This window comes from Leucoraja erinacea, chromosome 31 (genome assembly GCF_028641065.1).
Source record: "Leucoraja erinacea ecotype New England chromosome 31, Leri_hhj_1, whole genome shotgun sequence".
Lineage (NCBI taxonomy): Eukaryota > Metazoa > Chordata > Chondrichthyes > Rajiformes > Rajidae > Leucoraja > Leucoraja erinaceus.
The window spans coordinates 13,527,999-13,546,179 of NC_073407.1; the positions used below are offsets into that span (position 1 = coordinate 13,527,999).

At 44.4% G+C, this 18,181-nt stretch overlaps 1 protein-coding gene across 1 annotated transcript; it reads left to right on the forward strand.

The window, feature by feature from the left end:
• The first annotated feature begins 479 nt into the window (after positions 1–479).
• On the forward strand, positions 480–17,804 carry LOC129711939 (tubulin beta chain-like). The gene is made up of 4 exons (XM_055659979.1): positions 480–1,815; positions 10,090–10,198; positions 10,666–10,776; positions 15,652–17,804. The coding sequence occupies exons 1-4, from the start codon at positions 1,759–1,761 to the stop codon at positions 16,713–16,715; spliced, it is 1,341 nt and encodes a 446-aa protein (XP_055515954.1). The 5' UTR covers positions 480–1,758; the 3' UTR covers positions 16,716–17,804.
• Positions 17,805–18,181: the final 377 nt, after the last annotated feature.

Genomic DNA, 18,181 nt, shown 5'->3' on the forward strand with positions numbered 1-18,181 from the left:
CACGCCTATCCAAAAATCACTTAAATGCTGCCATCCTATCTGCCTCAACTACTAAGCCCAGCAGCACGATGCATGTACTCACCACCCTCTGTGTGTAAAAAAAAACAAAAAACAGGTTGTCCTACTCAATAATCTCTGGAGGACATGGATAAATAGGTGATGTCTCAGGCCAGTAACCTTCCTCAAGTTACTGCCTGTCCCACTGTTATACTCCAGCACTTGGTGTTCTGCACCAGATTTCAGCATCTGCAGTTCCTCGTGACTCCAGTAGATTAGGAAGATAGGATTAAAGAATTATGTAGAAAATTCCATGTGTTGTTATCTCTGTTGACTGTGATTTTTGATTTTTATAGTTTGCTGATGAGATGCTTAGAGCTGACAGCAGTTAGAAACTTTATTAGTATTCAACTGCAGTTAACTATTAATGTAATGTCTGTTTGCTATTTAGAAAGTCTGCCTACAAAGTCTAACCAGAATAATACTGTGGCCAGACGATGAAGACAAGGGAATATAAGTAATTATTCACAAATTTGGAGATCAGTGGGTCAAATTTGGAGGAATGATGCAGAAGTGGGTCTAAATATTACACTGGAATGAAGAAATTGAAAAGAGATTAGGACAGCTGCTTTTCTTCGTGGTAACCTTAAGGTAATCAGCAATTTGTCTCCTTTATTAAGAATGCTAAATAGCAGGATGAAAGGAATTGTGGTGAACAATGACTACCATGTTCAAGAAGGAACTGCAGATGCTGGAAAATCAAAGGTAGACAAAAATGCTGGAGAAACTGAGCGGGTTTGTTTGAAGAAAGGTCTCGATGCTGCCTCACTTGCTGCGTTTCATCTGCAGTTCTTTGTTTCTTCATCCCGTACCATGCCCTGCTATATTGTTTTTTTTCTTCTTGAACATAAAATAAATGTTAGATCAAATACCCAGTTTTAACTTAAATCTCACTCCAGTCCTTGGTGTTTTGTAAACCAACAACTGCAGTTCCTTGTATCTAAATCTAGTTCCACTTGTTAACTGGAACGAAGGCAAGAGAATGTGGTTGAGAGGGAAAGATAGCTCAGCCATAATGGCAGAGTAGACTTGAGGGGCTAAATGGCCTTATTCTGCTCCGAGAACTTATGAACATATTGTATTTCCGCTCACTGGCTAGCACGTAACAAAAGATTTCCACCGTACTTCAGTACACATGACAATAAACTAAACTTAATTGATGAACCAGTCAATGTGTAATAAAGGTGCCTCATAAAGTACAGCATAACAAAATGATATCCATTCAATGTGTCAACAAAAATATACTGAAAAAAACACTTCCCTCTCCACTGATGCGGAGTGTTTCCAATTTTCTGGGTTTATTTTAGATTTCTCGCATTCAACATTGAATCGAGGTGGTACACAGAAATGCTGGAGAAACTCAGCGGGTGCAGCAGCATCTATGGAGCGAAAGAAATAGGCAACGTTTCGGGCCGAAACCCTTCCAGGTGGACATCCTACTTGCACCACGTGGACAGCGTGACGTGGTCAGCGCCGCAGAATATTGTGACACGACGCCGGGGGCGGCGACGACGTCGTTCCCTGGCAACGGTAGCTCACGACCAATCACAGGCAGGACAACAGCGTCCGACCAATAGGAAGAGACGTGGCGTGGAGAAGGCGGGCCTTTGGCGTGATTGACGTGACGCCGGCCAATGGAGGGGCAGGAGACAGCTTGACGTCCAATAGGAGAGGCCCTATCGCTTACACCTGTCTGGCAGAATGCGGGAGATCGTGCATATTCAGGCCGGCCAGTGCGGTAACCAGATCGGGGGCAAGGTGTGTAGTGTCGCGGCGAGGTGTGGAAATCCGGCCTCTGTCATCCCAGAGGCCTGCAAATCGAGTCTTGCGGCAGGTGGCGAATTCAAAGGGAAGGGGGGACTCAAAGGAAAGCGCGAACTGGCGGGAAACCGCTCGATCCGCGCGGGCTGCGACCGTTAGTCGGAGGGTCACAAAATGGCCGCCTCGCCTCCCGGTTGCGCGGGCTTGGCGGGCGCATGCGCGGCGTGGTCGTGCGGGCTTTGATGTCGACAGGGAGCGGCCGTCGCTACTTGGTGGTCGGCTCCTTATTTCGGCTTTAAATGGGCCCCGAAACCCCAGTCGACCTGCAGTTCCTATGTGTTGGAAAGAACTGCAGAAGCTGGTTTATATCGGAGGCAGACACAAAATGCTGAACTAACTCAGCGGGTCAGCCAGGCAGCATCTCTGGAGAGAAGAAACGGGCGACAAATGTCAGCCATTTCTTCATTCAATCTCGGTTTAAACCAGCATCTTCAGTTCCTTCTTACACAACTCAGTTTCTCACGTCCTGTCCAAGAAGTGTAAACCCTTCCGGAGAAAAAAAAATCACCCGACCACTCCCTTTTCTGCCCTCTCCCGTTGGGCAAAAGACACAGAAGTGTGAAAACGCACATCTCTAGATTCAGGAGCAGTTTCTTTCCAGCTGTTATCAGAACCATCCTACCACAATTAGAGAGCAGTCCCGACTACTATCTAAAGGTAGGCAAAATTGCTGGAGAAACTCAGCGGGTGCAGCCGCATCTATGGAGCTAAACCCTTCTTCAGCTCCGAGCTACTACCTATCTCATTGGAGACCCCCGATCAGACTTTACTGGCTTTATTTTGCACTAAATGTTATTCATGTTATTTAATGTATCATGTATCTGTACACGGTGAATGGCCCAGTTGTAATCATGTGTATTCTTTGCGATGACTGGTTAAGGGCCTGTCCCACTTTCACGACCTTTTTTACTTACAATACAATACGGGTTTATTCGTCACATTGCACATAAAGTGCAAGTGAAATGAATATGTCAGCAGCGATACAATGAGAAAGAACACACGATACACAATAAAACTTGTGGACATATTTCATCATGCTAGAAAAAACGTCCAGACCTCCGTGATGCCACGAGTACCTACGACTGTTACGACCTCGTGACGACCATGCTGCGAGTATGAGTCAAGGGCAAACTTGGCAGAGGTCGTGAAAATGGGACAGGCTCTTTAGCACGCAACAAAAGCTTTTTACTACCTCAATACATGTGACAATAAACTAAAACCGAGCCACAGCCAGCAACAGTTTCCCACCATCTTCCGACCTGCTTACTGAGACGCAGGTTCATAAAGCCTCTACATCAGCGTTCCCCCAACTGCACACAATTTTTTTCAGCCCCCTATACGCTCTACGCAGACAGCTTGATGAGCCTGCTAGAATTGTAGGTAGACAAAAGTGCTGGAGAAACTCAGCGGGTGCAGCATCATCTATGGAGCAAAGAAAATAGGCAACGTTTCGGGCCGGAACCCTTCTTCAGACTGAATTGTGTACACTTCAATGAGATTCCTCCCTCATTTTTTTCTAAATTCAAATGAATACATGTCTAGTCAACCCTGTCTCTTCCAAATACATTATTCTGCGGATAGGGTCACAAGTAATAGGTGCAGAATTAGGCCATTGTCTACTCCGCCATTCAATCATTGCTGATCTATCTCTCCCTCAAGCTGTCTCCGTAGAGCGTATAGAGGGCTACATACCAAATTAGGGTATCAATGCGATCGGAGGCATGGATGTGAGGGCTATTTTGTGCTGTTTCACTCAGATACATTTTTGGATGTATTTTAGAACCAAAGGCATCAAGGAAATGGGGAGATAGTAGGAATATATGAGATTAAGAATGAGGGGCAGGTGCTGAAGGTTCTAAAAAGCATATTGCGTTTGGGGAATGGGGCCCAATGGATCAGGGGGGGGGGGGAGGGGGAGTGGGGGGAGGGAGTGACTGAGGGTAGCGGAAAAGAGAGAAGAAGGTGAGTTGAAGGATGACGGAAAATGAGCCGCACCTGCGTAGTTAAGGGCTATAGGTGAGTGGTGGAATATTCCGTTGGCCGAACAGATTGCATTGGGGGAGCGGGTGAGTGGTGGAAAAGGGTTGTGTTGGGGGAATATTGCATTAGGTGAGTGAGTGGTGCAATATTGCATTAGAATGGGACCCGATGGGTCCCACTTGGTCTAGTATTCAACTAAATTTTGTTGATTAAAATATCAAATGTTTGTATTCATAGTTTTTATATTGATCTTTGTAATGAAAGAAGTTCTTTATTCTTGTATAATTATGCCTGTGAATTTCATGATAAAATGGAAAATCTGTGATAATATTGACTGTCTAAAATAACAGTAAGATTATGATTCAATCAATCACAAATTGCAAGGTTGCAGCCACAAAGGTCACAGCAAGAAAGGCAGGTGGCAGTACTGAACTGTGAATACTGGCAAATCATTTATCTAGCCAAGTGTCATGTGGCTGATTCCGCTTGGAATGAGGACACCCAGGGTATTGTGAATGGGCAAAATAGGAGAAGAGCTGGAGAAGAGCTGGAGCAGAAGCTGTTTGCCCTGCACAGAGGAAGATGGCAGCTATGAAGATTCTGCATCCGACACTCAGCCTATTTGCGGATCTTGGATTGAAAGCTGAAGTAGACGTTTTTGCACGTCAGCATGACGTGTAACTTGGCGGAGAATTCTCAAGTGATAATGCAGCACTTTTTTTCCATGGTACACACCGCAGCCACAATGTCCTGGTGGTGGAGTGTAAATTAACTGGGCTGCTTTGTTTTGGATTATGTATAAACGTTTTGGTGTTGGCACTGTGCTCATCCAGGCAAGTAAAGAGTATTTCATCACACTCCTGATTTTGCCATCTTTTGGGTGTCATTCACTGTATGCCGTGGAAATGTAAATAACTGATTGCTATTGTACCTAGCTTTCATGCATTATTTTGCAGTCCTTTGATATCTTTGGTAATGTTTTATTAGCTTTATAATACATCTTAGTGTTAGTGTTCTGAAGAGGGTCAGTGAGGTTTAAAGTGGAGTGCAAAATATGTAAATTTTGAAAAGCAGTAAACGATCAATGACAAATTAAAAACAAAAAACAATGGCACTTTTGAAGAATTAGCACTGGACCTTTGCACGTGCCTCAACAATACTTTCACCTTTGATAGCAAAGAATAATTCTAAATTGAAAAGGATCATCTCCTTCCCAGGGTTCTGAAATTGATTTGCATAAATACATTTAACTAAATATATCTATTTTATATTTATGTGAACATTCTGTAAGGATATTTTTATCTAATATGTTTAATTTCTCGTCAACTGATTTTATGAATTTTCCAAAGATTTTTAATCTTCAGAATTCTGTAAATGTGAACCATTTTTCTATGTTTTAATAAATTACTCTTCCAAAATATGTAATTCAACTCTTCAATCACATATCAGTAAGCTGAATGTCTCAATTTTAGGTCCTGATTTGTGTTTATCATATCACTTCCAAACTTCAAATTCCCACCTAATTGGTTTTGGAGATCAGATAACCAGTCTGGCCACTTAGCAATACCTTTATGTACTACCTTTAACAAAAATCTCTGTAGTAACCTCATATCCCTTCATTCCTTTACTATATGATTTGATCGATATTATTATCTAATTAAATGCACAACAAAGCTTTTCACTGTACCTCAGTCATGTGACAATAATGGATCTAAACCTAATATCCATTGACCTTATTTTTTAATGCAATTCAGTCATTTTCTGAGCCTCCACAGCCCTCTAGTGGAGAGAATTCCATAGATTTGTGCTCTCTTGAGTGAAGAGATTTATCTTCAATAGCTTAAAAATAGCCTACCCATTATTATGAACTGTTAACACACTAGTTTTAGACTCAGCCAAGATAAAAATCCTTGTGAATTTTAAGAATTATCTAAATTTCAATCTCTTCTAAAATGTTATTAGAGATTTGGCCTATTCTTTCTCTCTTTAATCAACAAATCTGTTGACCCAGCAACCCGTCAGGTTGATACTCTTTCTACAACAAGTGTATTTTTTATTTTACATACGATCAAAACTGTACACACTGCTCTAATTGTGCCTCACCTGGACTCTATAGTTGTAGGAAAATATCGTTACTCTTATATTTGAATCCTCTTGCAATAAAGGCAAACTTATTTTTCTGAGGCGAGGTGCACCTGCGCATTAGTTTTCAGTGACGAGGATGTCAAGGATCTGCAGATCCTTTTTAAGCAACATTTGCCAATCTCACTATTTCATACATTCTCAGCATTTATGTTTGCTTGCACATCTCAAAGTAGGTTAATTGGGACGGAACCCTGTTAAATATATTTACCCGTTCCTTTATTGCCATTATGTTTTCGCGCTTTATTTTTACATAATTTATTCTTAAAAATGTATAGTTTATGCGAACTTTGCTTTCTCATGATTTATTATTTAGAAATTGTATGTATAAATTATGTATAATTTGCTTTTGTCTGCTTATCTAAGTTTGTGTGCCTGTGATGCTGCTGCAAGCAATACTTTTCATTGTATCTGCACCTCATTGTAATTGACCTTATGACAGTAAACTTAATTTGACATGACTTGAGTCTGTTAGAATCCATTGGAGTCTGCACTTAATAGTTTGTATTTACATCTTACAGCACTTTATCTTGCAACTGCAGGAAATGCCCTTTCATCTCTTTGTTTTACACCATCCAAGGGCTTTATAAAATGACCTTTTCAGGTTAAGCTCTTTTTCCAATCTAGTGCTCTGCATTCAGTATGCAAAATGGTCTCCTTTACACAGATATTGAACAAATTCCTTGCACCACAAAAAGATAGAAGGATTGGGATATCTTGGATCAAATGCAATGCCAAGCAGATCTCAGAAACCAGTGAATCACTAAAAGATGGATAATGGCTCCTCCAAAGTGAAAATTAGCAAAGACTAGAGTGGATGTGTAAGAAAGAACTGCAGATGTGAGAAAAAGCGAAGGTAGACAAACATGATGGAGAAACTCAGCGGGTGAGGCAGCATCTATGGAGCGAAGGAATAGGTGACATTTCGAGTCGAGATCCTTCTTCAGACTGATGTGGGGGATGGCGGGAAGAAGAAAGGAAGAGGCGAAGACGGCTGTGGGAGAGCTGGGAAGTGGAGGGGAAGGAGGGAGAAAGCAAGGACTACCTGAAATTGGAGAAGTCAATGTTCGTACCGCTGGGGTGTAAACTACCTAAGCAAAATATGAGGTGCTGCTCCTCCAATTTGCGGTGGAACTCACTGGCCATGGGGGAGGCCCAGGACAGAAAGGTCGGATTCGGAATGGGAGGGGGAGTTGAAGTGCCGAGCCACTAAGAGATCAGGTTGGTTAATGCGAACTGTGCGGAGGTGTTGGGCAAAGCGATCGCCAAGCCTGCGCTTGGTCTCACCAATGTAGAGTAGTTGACACCTAGAGCAGCGGATGCAATAGTTGAGGTTGGAGGAGGTGCAGGTGAACCCGTAGCTCCACTCTCATTCCCCATCCCCCCACTCGTAACAAGGACAGATTACCCCTTGTCCTCACCTTCCACCCTACCAGCCATCACATACAACAGATAATCCTTCGACATTTTCGCCACCTCCAAAGGGATCCCACCACTGGCCACATCTTCCCATCTCCTCCCCTTTCGGCTTTCCACAGAGACCGCTCCTTCCGTAACTCCTTGGTCAATTTGTCCCCACCCAAACCACCCCCTCCCCTGGTACTTCCCTTTGCAACTGCAGGAAGTGCTACGCTTGTCACTTTACCTTGCCCCTCGACTCCAACCAAGGTCTCAAGCATTCTTTCCATATGAGGCAGAGGTTCGACCAAACTTCACCTCACACTTAGACCCAGCTTCGACTAATCGCTGCCTCCCGCTCCTGTGGGGAGGGGGGGGCGGGGTTCGGGCTCGATGTCAAAGTTGCGCGAGTGCGCCCGTCCCCTCCTCTTTCGGGCAATGCGCCTGCGCCGCTTTCCGCGCTCAATCCCGCTCCTCTGGTTGGAGACGCTCCGCTCACATGAGGCGCCGCCAACGGCGGGGGGGGGGGGGATCTATAAATAGCGGGAGCAGGAGAGAGGCGCTAGGGTCAAGGGACATGGGGAGAAGGCAGGAATGGGATACTTACTGATTATGGATGATCAGCCATGATCACAATGAATGGCGGTGCTGGCTCGAAGGGCCGAATGGCATACTCCTGCACCTACCGTCTATTGTCTATTTCATGAAATATATATCTTTTGGGGGTTATTTTACGGCTTATGTGTTAGAAAAATTCTAAACTTCTGTTATGTAAACTACCAGCAAAAAGCTTGAGAATCACTTTCAATTTATTGGAAATGCTTCAGGGGGTGTTGCCCCATAAACCCCCGGTTCTTTCTACAGCAAGACAATGATCCTAAACAAACTGCTAAAGCAACAAAGGAGTTTTTCAAAGCAAGCATGATATACACTCCAGAAAAAAAGTAGGAAGTATTGGCCGGGGGTCCATGAGGCTGGCTGTGGAATGCACTGCCTGTGAAGGTGATGGAAACAAGCACTCTCACCCTATTCGAAAAGTATCTGGATGAACACACGAATTGCCAGCACAGAAGGCCATAGGTAATTGGGATGACTGTAAATAGGTACTTGATATTCGGCATGGACATGGTGGGCAAAAAGACTTGTTCCTGTGCTCCATGATTCTGTGACCACCTATAGCATTGATTGGAAGGATGACATATAATATGTCATTTCACTTATTATTATTAGACACAAAAAGCTGGATTAACTCAGCGGGACAGGCAGCATCTCTGGAGAGACGGAATGGGTGACGTTTCGGGTCGCGACCCTTCTTCAGACCCTTCAGCATTCAGACTTCTTCAACATTATTAATAACATCGGGGTGAATACTGCTGACCAGAACCATCAGTGTTGACATTTAATTTACAATACTTCCTGGGCTCATGCTTTAAGCTACCAACTGCAAAACTCTTGGACCTACTAACAGTTTTGCAAAAATAACTCCAGCGGCTAACCAGAAGTTTGCTTGGATTCAATAGCATTACAAAGGGAACTCGCCACTCAGACCCTGTTCCATGTTAGTCCTCTGCCGAATCCGAGGCCCTCCTGATTTCAAATGGGGTTCTATAGTTTTAGGAAACAGGTGAGGTAAGTTACCCAAAACGTATTGTAGCTTGTCTTTTTTTTAAATTATTTATTTATCTTTTTTTTCAAATCATTTAATTACTTACCTCAAATTTAATAAAATCATTACAAGTTATAAAATAACCCTCTCAGATTTTATCTAACCAAGCTGGAGTTGCTAGTTGTCTACCTGCAAAGGCTTTTGGAAGTGTGTCCATACTGCAAAGCCAGAGGCCCTACTATTCCTAAATCCTGGGTGTTGAGTGCCAGCAAAAATGTTCTCCGTCTCTAGTTTACGTAAATGTCGATATGCAGAGATGTTTGGTAGGATTCTTGCCACAGAGGGACGTGGCCTGCAAGTTCACCCTTCTGTATTTACAAAATGTTTTCAGCTCATGTCCCATCAGAAAGCTGTTTTTATTTTTTACCTTTGATAATTTTCATTGTTTTATTTCTGATGTTTATTTTCTCTCAAGAGAAAGAAGATAAATTTTCAAAAAAGGAAAATAATGTTGGGTTTTATTAAGTTCTCGCATCCATCCACTCTGCTGCGGCTGATGGTGTTTTGTTCATGAGTTTAGATTGGTATAAGCTCTTCCCAAGGCCATTTAAACATGTTTATGGGACTTTTGTATGGCATAATGTAAGAGTCTTTGAAGAAAGAAAGTGGAGAAGGTACAACAAATGGGCTACAACAATGCTATTGAATTGATTGATCAATCAAAAATGATTGAACAGACTAGGGCTCTTTAATTTGGACAAGAAAATGCTGATCAAATAGATGTCATCATGAGATAGAAATTTGTTCTCAGTTGTATGTGTTATTTGGTTTAAATAGTATCCAATGGTGGTAGCAATTATATCAACAGAAACAAATTCTAGATGCATTAACAACCATGCTGAGTTTAAAACATGTTTGACTGGAGATTAAGTCTTTGTCTAGGCTTAAACTAGAACAGAGCCTTCCGACTGACTGAGCCAAAGCTGACCACATCAAGTGTCATAAAAAAATTGTTTACGCTAATAATTACTGAAAGGTTATACATTTTCTTTCTTGTTCATTTCTGTGTTCTTATTTCTGTTTAGTTCTGGGAAGTCATCAGTGATGAGCATGGTATTGATCCCACAGGAACATACCATGGAGAGAGTGATCTGCAGCTCGAGAGAATTAATGTCTATTACAATGAGGCCACAGGTATCAAAATCAGTTTTGCATCACAATATATCGCAGGTGTATTACTGCTTTCTACTAAAAAAAAAGACACAAAGTGCTGGAATAAATCTGTGGGTCAGGTAGCATAGCTGTAGAACATGGAGAGGTAACTTTTCGGGTTGGGACCTTTCTTCAGACCGATCGTGGTGGGGAGGGGGGACGGACAATGCTGGAAGAGAGGAGGGGATGGGTAAAGCTGGACAAGTGATATATGGATACTGGTGAGGAGGGGGGTTGATTGGAAGATAGTTGGACAAAGGTCAGAGATGAAAAGAAAAAAAGGTGTGAGACAAGTAGACATGCAAATAGTGAAGCCAGAGGAAAGAATATAGGTGGAAGGGGAGAAATGTGTGTGAACCCAGGTGAGGCACAGGGAAACGGGAAGGGGTGGGGGGGGGGGCTTTCTACTCTTTGTTTATATGCTTTAATTTAACGCTACATTTAAATAGGTGGTAAATATGTGCCTCGCGCTATACTGGTGGACCTGGAACCTAGTACTATGGACTCTGTTCGTTCTGGACCTTTTGGGCAGATTTACAGACCTGATAACTTTGTGTTTGGTAAGTAAAGCTCTTCTGAAAATACTGATACTGTTTGGTAGAATCATGGACTTCAACTTAAAGTTATTTACAAGTTGTATTCAGAATTTTTTGTCCGTGTTTGGTTGTTTAGTGCTTTGAGGATTAGTAAATTGGTTGTACTTTATTGAACTTCTACAACTGCAGGATTTAAAAAAAATCAGTTGAAATAAATTAAATGCAGTAATATTGCATTAGTGTTGTAGATATGCAAAACAAGGTCGATGACAAGACTCTAGAGTTATCTGATACAGCTGCAATGGAACAATTGGCTACTGTGTTCGTTCTGACTCTGCAAAAACTATCCAGTTAATCCCCAAACCTCCCGCTTTCTGCGTGGTCCACATATTTTCCCTTTGAAAGTTATTGACACTTCATGCAGAATCCTTTTAGGCAATGTATTCCAGGTCATTATAATCAGCTTCTGAAAAGAAACAAACAATATTCCGCAGTTTAAACCCCTGCGGGATGAATATTGACTTCTATAATTTCAAGTAACCCTTGTTTTCCCTCTTTCTCCATCCCTTCCCCCTCCCAGTTCTCCGACTAGTCTGACTGTCCCTCTGATTACATTGTATCTGTTTGCTTTGTTGTCACCTTCTCCTGGCTGACAATGGTCTATTCTCTTACACTTCTTTGTCTCCTTAACTCCCTCTCCCCTGTCTGAATATGCGTCTCAACCCAAAACGTCACCCATTCCTTCTATCCAGAGATGCTGCCTGTCCTGCTGAGTTAATCCAGCATTTTGTGCTTATCTTTGGTGTAAACCAGCATCTGCAGTTCCTTCCCAAACAATATTCCTGCTACCTGCAGACTCTTCTTTTTGTCAATTATTTTAAATCTACTTCCTCTGATTATTGCCCATGACCTGCTCGTGGAAAAGGGCTCTTGCATTACCCTTAACCTCGACCCCGAGCTTCTGGCGCTGTACCTGGCAGTCAGGTATTTCCTCGAGGGCCGGGCATTCACCGCGTTCACGCACCACAAGCCCCTTACTTTCGCCCTGGGTAAGATCGCTGATCCGTGGACCGCCCATCAGCAGCGGCATCTTGCCTACATCTCGGAATTTACGATCGATATCTGCCACATCGCAGGGAAACTTAACATCGTTAAGACGCCTTGTCCCGCCCGCCATCCTCTCCGTTTCGGCCCTCAACCAGGGCGTCGACTACAACGAGCTGATAAAAGCGCAGTGGGCGAACGCAGGTATGGAAGGCTACCGCACCGCGGTTTCTGGCCCTCGGCTCGCCGAAGTGCCTTACGGAGCGGCAGGCACCATGGTCCTGTGCGACGTCTCCACAGATTGTCCCGCCCTATCGTCCCCATCAGTTGGAGATGGCGGGTCTTCAACGCTGTCCATGGCCTGGCTCACCCGTCCATACGGGCGACGTCCGCTCTGGTGGCAGCCACGTTCGTCTGGCACGGGCTCTGTAAGCAGGTGGCTGCCTGGGCCTCGGCCCCTGTCAAATCTCCAAGGTCCAGCTGCATGTGCCCCCCCGTGCCGGAGTTTGCAGTCCCCGAGGGCAGGTTCCTGCACGTGCATGTCGACCTTGTAGGTTCCTTGCCACACCCGCGGTGCCACACACTTACTCACCTTCGTGGACCATTTCACACGGTGGCCAGAGGCGATCCCGCTTTCTGATACCTCCGCTGTGGCTTGCGCTCGGGCTACGGCGGCCAACTGGATAGCCAGGTTCGGGGTGCCCTCCGACATTTCCACCGACCGGGGGGCCAGTTCACCTCTTCCTTGTGGTCTGCCCTAGCCCAGCTCTATGGTGCTCGGTTACACCATATGACCGCATACCACCCACAGGCCAATGGGCTGGTCGAAAGGTTCCATCGGCACCTTAAGTCGGCGTTGAAAGCTCGGCTTATGGGCCCGGACTGGGTGGACAAACTGCCCTGGGTCCTCCTTGGTGTATGCACCGCACCTAAGGAGGATTTGGCTGCTTCCTCGGCTGAGCTTGTGTACAGCTCGGCCCTGCGGGTGCCCGGGGATTTTCTGCCTGACGCCCGCGGTCAGGTAGCATCAGCGCCGGCGCTGCTGGCCGGCCTTCGAGAACGGGTGAGCACGTTGGCCCCTGTTCCCACTTCCAGGCACGGTTCGTCTGCGGTGCATGTGCCCGCGGTGTTACAACAGTGTGCCTATGTTTTCATCCGCAGGGACGCTCACCGCTCGCCATTACAACAGGTTTATGAAGGGCCATTCCGGGGTGCTGCGATCCGGAGTCGCCACGTGGGAGGCCGGGAGGAGTTCGTCTCCATCGGCCGTCTCAAACCCGCCCACGTGGATGTGGACAGTCCGGTGGTCATTGCTGCGCCGCAATGTAGAGGTCGGCCACCACCCGTCCCGCCCGTTTCCTCCACCCCTGTTATTTCTGCTCCTTTGCCTGCCCCCGGCCTTGTTTCGCTGAGACCACACATTCCGGTCGTTCCATAAGGGTCTCCACTCGGTTCCATACCTCGGATTCTGGGGGGCGTCCTGTAGCGGCACCTGCTGGTGCCTGTGGGTAGTCGAACCCTGTGGTTGGCTACCTTGGTCATGTGACTGTGGGAAGGTGTTTTGTTTTTGCACGCCTTTTGGGCGTTCATTCATTCTTTTTCCACCACCGTTGTGGTAAGAGCGTTTGTGTTTAGCTGTTGTGTGATCTCCGGTGTTTTCACCGCTTTAACAATAAAGCTCGTTTGGAAACCAACTATCGTCTTGACTCGCTAAAACAATTTACTGGAGCCATGAGACAATCCTAACTTCTGCACCACTATCTTTCTCAACATGTGATTTTCTCACCATATTGAATGATTCTACCTTATCAACCTCCTACTGTAAACTGTTTATGAAGACTGATGTAAAGGCACTAGTGTATCTATATTGCAGAAGTGCTCTCAGCCAGCAACCACAACTTCCTTTCCAACACACAAACCGTGCTTTACAAATTCAAAGGTGCAATGACATTTCTTGTTCTCAGGAAGCTCATAACGTGCACAGCATGTATACAATAATGATAAATGTAACAATAAGTACAATGAGTGCAAATAAACATAATGGTGCAAGATTGCCAAAAAAAATGCATAACAACAGTACGATGGAAGAGAAAGGGGAATGGCCAGGGTGGCAGGAATCTGTTGATATTTTTAATCTTCCTGCTGCAAAGCACCACGAAGATGCACTGGATGGGCAGGAGTGATGGACTGCTGTGTTCACCACTCTCTCTCTGCAGGTTCAGGCAGCAAAGAGGAGAGCAATTGCCATACCAGGCTGATTTGTATTCCATCAGATTACTTTTCACAGTGCATTCGTAAAAGTTAAGAGAATCCTCATGGACAAGCTAAATCTTCTCAGATGCCGAAGAAAGTAAATAAGCCGATGCACGTCCTTGATCACCGCAACAATGTGAAGGTGTGAAGTTAGTTTTCTGATGATATGGATGTCTCAGAACTTGAAACTGTCGATCATCTCTACATGTCTGCCATTGATAAGGACGGCTGTGTTCAACCCCTCGCTTCTTTAGAATGGCCAGAGTAAGGTCCACTATAAATTGGAGGAGCAGCACCTCATATCCATCCCCCCCCCCCCCCCCCCCCCCCCCCACACCAATCTGAAGAAGGGTCTCGACCCAAAACGTTGCCTACTTCCTTCGCTCCATGGATGCTGCCTCACCCGCTGAGTTTCTCCAGCATTTTTTTCTACCTGTGATTCTGATCGAGGCACTTTATATGGAAATCCCCCAAGATTGGTTTCACGTATTATAATGTAACTGAAGGCCCATCTGTATATTCTCGGATTATAGATAATGAGATATGTACTCAGTTGAAAAATATTATAATTTGTTGCACATCATAGTGACATTCCACTTTGCCTTATCTAAATGTCATTTCATTTTCATCCATCCAGGCCTGGCACAGGTCTACATTGCTGCCCAAGTGGTTAACAACAAATGGAATAGAATTGGCACCAATAGACTGGGAGTAGAATGTAGATAATTCACCGTCATTGTTGAACCAATATGGAAAAGGAATTGAAGTAAAATAGAGCATGTTGTATGAACAACGTTTTCACACAGAAGTGCCAAAGCCAGTTTCCCTGCTGCAAAATTCATAATTGAAGAAGGGGGTTGGCCAAAAATTCTTTATGTATATTGGAAGGGTAGTATCGAAAAGAACAAGAACATTGTTCCAAATGCAAAGGATATGGATTCAGAAAGAATAAAATAACTGCTCTCGAGTCTGAAAGAGAAGGTAGTAATTATATTGCAAAGGAATCAACACATGAAATGATTTAATAAAGTCTGGATATTTATTTCACCATGGGACAATAAAAAAGAGAAACATTTATTTAAGCAGGTATTAGAAAGTTGTTTCTATAAGGGGGATGAATATCTGGAGCATTCAGCCACATTGGGTGTTAGATAAACTCCCCTAATGGGCCTGTCCCACTGTACGAGCTAATTCAAGAGCTCTCCCGAGTTTAAAAAAAAATCTAACTCGTGGAAGCACATATAATGTACGTAGCGGGTACATCGGAGCTCGGGACGTCTCCTAGCGGCTCGAAACGCTAACGGCAGGTACTCGGGAAACGCGGTAAGCTCGGGAAGACTCATGAAGATTTTTCAACATATTGAAAAATGTCCACGAGAGCCCCGAGTACCTAAGAGCGGCTATTACCATAAATCTCCGAGTTCGAATCAGAGGAAACTCGGGAGAACTCTTGAATTAGCTTGGACAGTGGGACAGCCCCATGAGGGGTGTTCAGAACTGCAGGAGTTACCAGAAGGTGAACTTGATGGTCAAATGGTCTAACCTCAACCTTAACTGCACTTGTGCCTTCAAGTAAAACATGTTATTTGGCCTTTGTTCTAGGACGCAGTGGTGCCTCTAACAACTGGGCCAAAGGTCACTACACTGAAGGTGCTGAACTGGCCGACTCGATTATGGATGTGGTGAGGAAGGAGGCCGAGGGGTGTGACTGTCTCCAGGGATTTCAACTCACTCATTCACTGGGTGGTGGTAGTGGTGCTGGCATGGGCACTCTCATCCTTAACAAGATTCGTGAAGAATACCCTGACAGAATGATGCTCTCTTTCAGCATTATTCCATCACCCAAAGTATCAGATGTTGTAGTAGAACCGTACAATGCCACCCTGTCAATTCACCAGCTCATTGAGAATACAGATGAGACATTTTGCATTGATAATGAAGCTCTCCACGATATTTGTTTCCGAACTCTCAAACTTACCAGCCCCACGTATGGTGACATGAACCATTTGATATCTGCCACGATGAGTGGTGTAACCACCTGCCTTCGCTTCCCTGGCCAGCTCAACGCTGACCTCCGTAAACTAGCAGTGAACATGGTCCCCTTCCCTCGCCTGCACTTTTTTGTGCCTGGCTTTGCTCCTCTGACCAGCCGTGGTAGCCAGCAGTACCGCGCCATCACCGTGCCTGAGCTCACCAAGCAGATGTTCGATGCCAAAAACATGATGGCGGCCTGCGACCCTCGGCACGGCCGCTACCTGACCGTTGCCGCTATTTTCCGGGGCCGTATGTCCATGAAAGAAGTTGATGAACAAATGCTGAACGTGCAGAATAAAAACAGCCCGTACTTTGTGGAGTGGATCCCGAACAACGTCAAGACGGCTGTGTGCGATATCCCACCCCGAGGACTCAGGATGGCCTCCACTTTCATCGGCAACACGACAGCCATCCAGGAGCTGTTCAAACGCATTGGTGAGCAGTTCTCCGCCATGTTTCGCAGGAAAGCCTTCTTGCACTGGTACACCGGCGAGGGCATGGACGAGGCTGAGTTCACCGATGCCGAGGCTGACATGCTTGACCTGATAGCTGAGTATCAGTATTACCAGGAAGTTAAAGTTCATGAACAACCCGAGTATTATGTCGATGAAGACGAAGAGGAGGAGCCCTGAATACAGCTAACGTGAGATTACAACTTGTAAGAGGGAGGCGCCGTCTTTCTTCTACACTATCCAAGTCTCATTTCAATACTGATTGAAATGCAATTAAAGATGCCTGACAGCTCTCAGAGTATTGACTTGTTAAGATTAGAATTAACATGTGCTTTTTAACATTAACTGTATAGGCAGGAGAAAAACCACAGCACATTTTGGGTTCTTATCCCACACAACTCTAACAGTACATTTCTACAAGCCCTGAAACGTGATGCCTGCATTGGTGAAGAAGGTGAGTACTTCCCATTGTTATACGAGATTTTTCTCACAACTGAAAACTTTTATATTATGTCGTAAAATGTTTACATGAGCTAAGGAACAGGGAACTTGTATTTCTGCAGCATCTGCCATGATATCAGGGTGCTGAAAGTACTTCGCTGTTAATGAACTACTTTTGGAAGTGCAGACATTCTTATAATGTAAGAAACAGAATCATTAATTACACACCATAATGTTCCATAAAAATGTACGTGTAACATCCAGATAATCTGTTTCAGTGTAGGAAGGAACTGCAGATGATGGTCTAAATCAAAAACAATCTTTAGAAGTCTCGACCATGTGGAGAGAAAAACAGGATTAAGATTTCAGGTCAATGCCTTTTATCAGAATTGGAAAATTAAGAAAAGAAGCATGTTTAAATTGCAGAGAGTGGGAGGGGTGGAGAATACTAGGAATATCAGTGAGGGAGTGCAAACCTGGGTTGTGCAGATGACATGTTTGCTTTCAATGCCATCTGAGAGAGGAGAATGAATGATGCTTAATTGTAGTCCATCTGTACGGAGATGTGTAACCTGAACAAAATGAATTGGGGTCATTGGAGACAAAAATAAAACAATGATCCTAATATGCAGAACACTGAAATTAGAGGCAAATGCCAAGAGTTTTATTGTCAAAGATAGACACAAAAAACTGGAGTAACTCAGTGGGACAGGCGGCATCTCAGGAGAGAAGGAATGGGTGACATTTTGGGTCGAGACCCTTCTTGTCATATGTCCCAAAAGGAATAATGATATTGTTACTTGCAGCAGCACAAGAAAAATATGTAAACAATATAATAAATGAGAAAAAAAAAGTATATATATATGTATACACATGCACACACACACATACATATATATATAAGTACACATAAAAACAAACAATAATAGTGAAAAAAGACCAAACCAATGCCCCCAAGTCAATGTAGTTCAGAGCTTATTTGGAGGTTGTAGTATTTAACATCCTGGTGGCTGTAGGGAAAAAGCTGTTCCTGAGCCTGAACATTACATTTGCCTGGCTTCTATATATTCTTCCCAATGGCAGGAGTATGTGGCCATGGTGTGTGGGTCTCTGATGATGCTGGCTGCCTTTTTTTGGCAGCGACTTCTGTAAATCCCTTCGTTGGTGGGGAGGTGAGAACCCGTGCTGGGCTGGACAGTGTTCAC